A 6,719-nucleotide genomic window follows, 5' to 3' on the forward strand; every position below is an offset into this window, starting at 1 on the left:
TCATCCTTCAGTGAAATCTGATAATATTTATCAAAAATACTTATAAAGTATTTTTATTTATTCCACTAATGTATGCCTCAGAATTTGTAACTAAGAAAAATGACAGATAGGTGAACAAGAATGGCCTCTAAATTTACCCAAAGAGCGCTCAGTTCCAAAACTGTTCAGGAAATTAAATACTGTGTATGATTGGCTGTGAAAATAAGCGATGGAGTATTAAATCAGTTCTAAGGTATGAGAGCAAAGGATAGGAATAGGGAATCAGAAATTTGACAGATTTCTTTTTCTACATCCTTCTAAGATTTAAGGCTAAGCTAGAGTTTAAAGGAAAGTAAGAAATATAAACTATAATAGAAAGGTAAAGTCAAATTAGCTGGTATGGTTGATTACAGTTTTAATGCTTAATGTTTAAATTTTTGTATTTAATGACATTCTTATTCTCATTTTATTAAAAAATGGAGGGAGAAATAAAGTGCAAGAGATAAAGAGAGAGACATGGACCCAGAGGTGGAGCCAGAAAGAGATCTTACATGGCCTGGCTCACTCCTTAAATGTTTGAAACAGCAGATGTTGGGCTTGAACAAGGCATGCAACCTGAATTTCATGCTGATTCCTCAAACTGTTGACAGGGATCCAAACACTTAAGCCATATCACCCATCTCCCAGACTGCGCATTAGCAGGAAGCTGGGGAAGAAACTGAGATGTCAAGCCCTCAAATCAGGCCCTCCAGTGAGGGATGTGGGCTTTCTAAGTGGCAATGGTTTTGACAATTTCGTTCCAGGGAGAGAATCAATGAGCAATAACTTCATTCTTTTTTGTGTGAATCTTTAACTTGTATTTCTCTGGATTACTGGAGATTATTACAATCATCTAGAACATTATTATCATGGTTTCATGCAGCTGCAAAGGAAATTGGAAAATGCTTAGCTCTGTACGCTGAAAGCAAAGGAAATGCATTTATCATCTAGAATTCTCTGCCTCAGTATAAAATGTGGGTAAACAAATCTGTAAGCATCCTTTCTTCCTTGTGTAAACTACCAGTATACTCAATCCAAAGACATTAGCTGAAGCCCGATCAAGTCAATGTTCCTGTTTCAAATTCCGAGTTCCCATGAAATGCACATCTTCATCCAATTGGGTTATGTTTGCACAATGACAAATAACCAAAAATAAATATCCATGCCTCCTGTACCTCATTCAAAATGCATACTGGCAAAGCTGACACATGAGAATCTTGCATTCTTCTATTTGAGAATAAAATTGTGAGTAACGTAAGATGGTTACTGATCCATACAAATTAAGAAAACATGAAAGGCTATGTTAAAAGGGCCTTCTGTCTTGGCAATGGATGCAGTTCTCTCAAGAAACTACATGCTTCAGGTTTCATTGTCCTGTACTTTTTCCCAATTCTAACCTCAGGGAACCAACCTAGTCTGGGAGATTCCATGCCCACACTTGAAGTATGTGTTGTGCAATATGACCTGATCAGATATAACGACTTTTGTATTCCACGTTTTGCTTCCATGATGTTTACTACCCACTTAGTTTCTTGGAGAATTTTCTTTCTGGATCAATTTTTTGACACAATTTATTATAAAATATGAAGGATTTCTCATGCATTTGTCACATTTGTTCCCATAATCATACTTCAAGTTTGGGAAGTGTTTATTTTCAAACTTTTACTCTAATTCCACAAATTCTTCTTTTTTAAAAAGATTTATTTTATTTTTATTGCAAAGTCAGATACACAGAGAAAAGGAGAGACAGAGAGAAATATCTTTCATCTGCTGATTCACTCCCCAAGTGACCACAATGGCCGGTACTGCGCTGATCTGAAGGCGTGAGCCAGGAGCTCTTCCAGGTCTCCCACGTGGGTGCAGGGTCCCAATGCATTGGGCCGTCCTCGACTGCTTTCCCAGGCCACAGGCAGTGAGCTGGATGGGAAGCGGGGCTGCAGGGATTAGAACCGGCACCCATATGGGATCCCAGCACGTTGAAGGCGAGGACTTTAGCCACTAAGCCACCCCTCTGGCCCCACAAATTCTTCTTTTAAGTGATGACTGTTACCATGAAGTCTGCAATAGTGGACTTTGGAAAGTAACAGTGTATTTAATCACATGCTTTTGTCAAAAGGCAAAGCCTAGGTGGGTTTATTTTACTCAGTTTCAATTTTATCTCTGCGTGACTTCTGTAAGAAGGTAATTTGTGAACTTTGAATCCCGAAATTTTAGTTTTCTTTTGATGATTCATATGATCACTATTTGATTGTATATTTGAACATAAGCTTAAAAATGACTAATTACTGGATTGATTTCTTTTCCATAACACATCACTGCAATCAGACTGAAAAATATTATTAATTATATTTCCAAATTGCATCAACTAGAACAACAGGTTCAGTACTGAGCATTCATCTCCCTCCTCCTATCACCATCACAGTGGTAATCCCAGAGCTTGCCCCAGAACTTCATTTGAGTACGCTGGTTCCTCAATGGCCCCTTGGTAGACCTCCTATTTTCTCTATGATAAATAGTTGATGTGTTTAATCATTTAAGAATTTTTATCACATTACAATGCTCAAGTTGCATCTTCAACTAAGACTTTCCAAAGATAACATTTTGTCGTTTTATTTGAAAAATGATATTAAAAAAACATAAATGATATTAAAAAATAAACATAAAATATTGTTTTGTGCTCTAGTGACACTGGCATCCCATATTGGAATGCAGAGTCTGGTCAGGTGCCCTGCTTTTTTTGATGCCACCTGCTAATGCTGCTGGGAAAGCCAGGGGAGATGACCCAAGTGCTTGGAGCACTCTCATCCAGGCAGGAGACCTGGAAAGGGTTTCAGGTTCCTGACTTAGGCCTGATACATCCCTGGTTGTTATAGCCATTACAACAAACCAGCAGATGGGACATGGACCTTTATCTGTCCTTTTCCCTTGCTTTCTCACATTTTGCTTTTCAAATAAAGAAATCTTCTGAAAAATATAGTTATATTTGTCACACATATCTATTTTATAGGTATAATATAATACCCCCAATTTCATATAGATATAGCAAAACAGAAACATCTGTGTTTGTTTATCTAGCGTCTATTTAAAATGTAAGCTCAGTGGTGATAATTTTTGGTGTGTCAAATGTTAAATCCCCCAGTATGTTATATATTTATGAACATGCTAACTGGATAATTGATGGTAATACATATTAATGTAATTTTAACCGAAATGTGCTAATTTTTCACCAGATATGACTAAATATTCCACTAATGGGAATAACATTTCCCTGTCTTTCTCAGATCCCAATGCTCTGGCTGGCCAGACTGGTCCCGACCATGCCCTTATAGGAGGAATAGTGGCTGTGGTTGTATTTGTCACACTGTGCTCCATATTTCTGCTTGGGCGGTATCTGGCGAGACATAAAGGTAGGTTGTATTTGCTGAGAATATGCTTATTTAGGCAAAAATTATAAACAATTATGTCATGCAGATATATGTGAATGTGTGTATTTTTTTCTGTATAGTTATGTGGAGATACCAAACATAGTATATCGGAATATTACTCAGCCACAAACACATAGGTAAATTTGGAGATATTGACGCTAAGAGAAATAAGGCAGAAATGGACACAAACTATCTTCTTTCTGTGATATGTAAATGTTGATACTCATACATTATAAAGAGGAAATATGTTGTGTCATTTTGCTTAGAATAAAGATATTAGTAAGTGCTATTTTCATTGAATCATACTTTTTAGATAATAAGTCCCTTCCTCCTTTAGTTATTTTTGTTATTACTCTCACATGTGACAAATAATAGTATGTATGTTTACATCATACATATAATATTTATGTATGAAGTAAATATGTCAATAATAAAAATAATTATCAGTGGATACTCATTGAACTCTACAGTTTTTTTTGTGTAATTTGAAATATTTAAAATAGAAGTTTAATAAATAAATGATTACCAAAATGAATGGTTATAGTTATGATAGAATCATTATCCGTGTATTAGCAAGTGGCCTTGATTCCTACAGCTGAAGCTTTTGTTCAACCCTAATCTAAGAAGTTAAAATTTATCCATTTTTGCTTGGCTCCTACCTCTTGGTAACTCAACCACATACACACCAAAAATAAATAAATAAATAAATAAATAAATAAATAAATAAATAAAGGATACAAACTTAGACGTGCAAATTATTTTCCTTATGTCTCAGAATGTACTACAACAGCAAAAAAATAATTCTAGCATGCTTACCTCCCTAAATTACTACAACTTTGATAATGATTATTTTAGTAGTATCTCAAATCTCACATAGCCTTCTTCCTGTATCCGCAGGAACCTACTTAACAAATGAAGCAAAAGGAGCTGAAGATGCCCCAGATGCTGACACAGCCATTATCAATGCGGAGGGCAGCCAAGTCAATGCCGAAGAGAAAAAAGAATATTTCATTTAAATCCAGGCAACGATTCTGAGTTTTCCGGCCCAGGCTGCCTGCTGGAGAAAACTGGCTCTCATCTTTCAGAATTCATTTCTACCATCTTCTGCTACTTTTATTAACTTTCATGCTGTACTGCTCTCAGTAGCCAGTGTTACACCAACAATCAGCTGTCGAAAGCATCATCCTTTAATTACTGTACCATCCCTAATGCAGGACATTTCTTACTCCCTAAATTTCACACCATTGCTCATTTAACATACAGTGCTTGAATATACAGCCTTAACAATGTTAATCATCTCCTTGGATCATGATATTGAGTTGTTTTGATTCTTTGGAAAAATGTATGCAGATTTTTGTCTTCCCCTTTCAGTCACAGACATTATCGATTTGCCATTGTGCAACTTTCACAGGTAACAGGATTAGGTGAAGACCTAATGTGCTTAAATTTAATCGAAGACTAGAGGTTTACAAACAATGTTTTCTACATGTCTCTCTTCAAAGACAACATGTTTTGGAAACATATGCCCTAGAAACACAAACTGAAAATACTGTAGTGTAGTTTCTGTAATGTTTGAGATTATACTGGTAAAACTGTATCGGTTTGCTATTTAAAAAATTAGTATTTGATACAGGAGCCATGTGTGTGGACTGCGATCATGACATGATATCTTATATAACTCTATAGATCCTACCATTAGGTTGTAGCTTCATTTACCAATAAATTGTTCCAAATACTTTACTGCTTTGGGAATCACAAAGATTTCATTCATTCTCTGATTTGATTTTATAATTTATTTTTTCCACAAGAACTCACTTGCCTAAACACAACTAAACTATCCATAGGGCACAATTTTGAGACATTTTAGTATCTGTATATAGTGCATATAATAAATCCAATTAAACATTATTTGATACATATTTAACTTTTTTGGCTGTAGGTACTTCAGTCATAAGTAAGCATTTTCTAACTTCCATTATATCCCTTTAGATATTACTTAACCAATATTATAAGTAGATAACATGTATTAGTATTTTTGTCTGTATGTCCTAGCACTGTTCAACAACAGATTTTTCTAGTTCCTGTTAATTTTTATTTGTTACACAATGGAAGCACAATGTTCTAAGGAAAGGTAATTTTAAGCTAACAACCAGTGCACAGCCTCAGGTTTTAAATTACAACCACAGTTGAATAGTAACGAAAATAAACTCTTAGTTTGCTAAAAAATTTGCAGATTTTAATTTGGCAGTTCCAGAGCTGCTTACTCATTTTGGTTTGCCAAAAAGAAGTGTTGAAGATATGTTTTCTGTACAAATGAACTAATTCTTTATATTAAATTACTGTCTATGCATTTTGTGAGGTACAAATTTCTGAAACAGTGAGTGATAGAGAATTCCTGCCATGCTTGTAACTCCAAGGTGAAAGTCTTTTTCTCTGGATTATTTTAAAATTCTAATGTATTTAACCATTAAGAAATACTGTATTCTTAAATATGACAGAGTCGATCTAAAAATCTTCTCAATTGTTCTAGTAAATTAAAAGATTGCTAGATTAGTTATCATTAAATTTATTATATGCTAAAGTATAAAAGTCCAGCTAGATTAAAACAATTATTTTCCCATTTATAAGTGTTGCACCTTTAAGAGGAAAACAAATATGAAAATATGGTAGTTACACTTGTGATGTCTGACAGCATGATGGCTTAGGGTTTAAAAATAATAACTTGGAATTATTTTGAAGGGACTGAGAATGGTTGAGTACAACATCGTGTATTAATATCTAATGAAGGACAAGGTGCCGTACCTTAGGTTATTTATCACGAAAGCATAAATCTTTTAAGGACAATGTTAGAATTTATATATTGTTTCTTTTGACTGTTGAAGAATTTCTGTTGTGAATTTCTCACAAAAGAAAAAGGACGATGTCAGTCAAGCAGCACTTTTTTTCAAAATATACAGAACATAAATAATATGATGTGGTTGAGTGTTAACATAATAAATCTTATACAGTATGACATTTTAAGGAAATAAGTCTGCATTGATGTGATTGCATGCTTGTTTTTACAGTTCACTCCATACCATCTGTGGAAAAACGCAATAATATGTTAATATTGTATGGTAGTTTGAGAGAATCAGGTAGGTGCTACTAGACACATTGAAACTAGAATAGGTTTATAAACTGTTCATACCTTTCAATGCATAATCGTTAGAAAGACTCCACAAAGCAAAACTCATCCTGTTAGTAAAAAGGGGAAGGTTCTTATCACAGAAGTAAGTT

The 6,719-nt window shown here is 34.6% G+C and overlaps 1 protein-coding gene across 1 annotated transcript in view; it reads left to right on the top strand.

The window, feature by feature from the left end:
* CADM2 (cell adhesion molecule 2) overlaps window positions 1–5,779 on the top strand; it is a 344,096-nt gene extending 338,317 nt beyond the window's left edge. Inside the window, exons 10-11 of the mRNA XM_058661328.1 lie at window positions 3,300–3,425; window positions 4,341–5,779. Of these exons, the coding sequence (XP_058517311.1) occupies window positions 3,300–3,425; window positions 4,341–4,459 (245 nt within the window). The 3' untranslated portion in view covers window positions 4,460–5,779. The remainder of the gene's footprint in view (window positions 1–3,299; window positions 3,426–4,340) is intronic.
* The last annotated feature ends 940 nt before the right edge of the window (window positions 5,780–6,719 follow it).

This window comes from Ochotona princeps, chromosome 3, assembly GCF_030435755.1.
Source record: "Ochotona princeps isolate mOchPri1 chromosome 3, mOchPri1.hap1, whole genome shotgun sequence".
NCBI lineage: Eukaryota > Metazoa > Chordata > Mammalia > Lagomorpha > Ochotonidae > Ochotona > Ochotona princeps.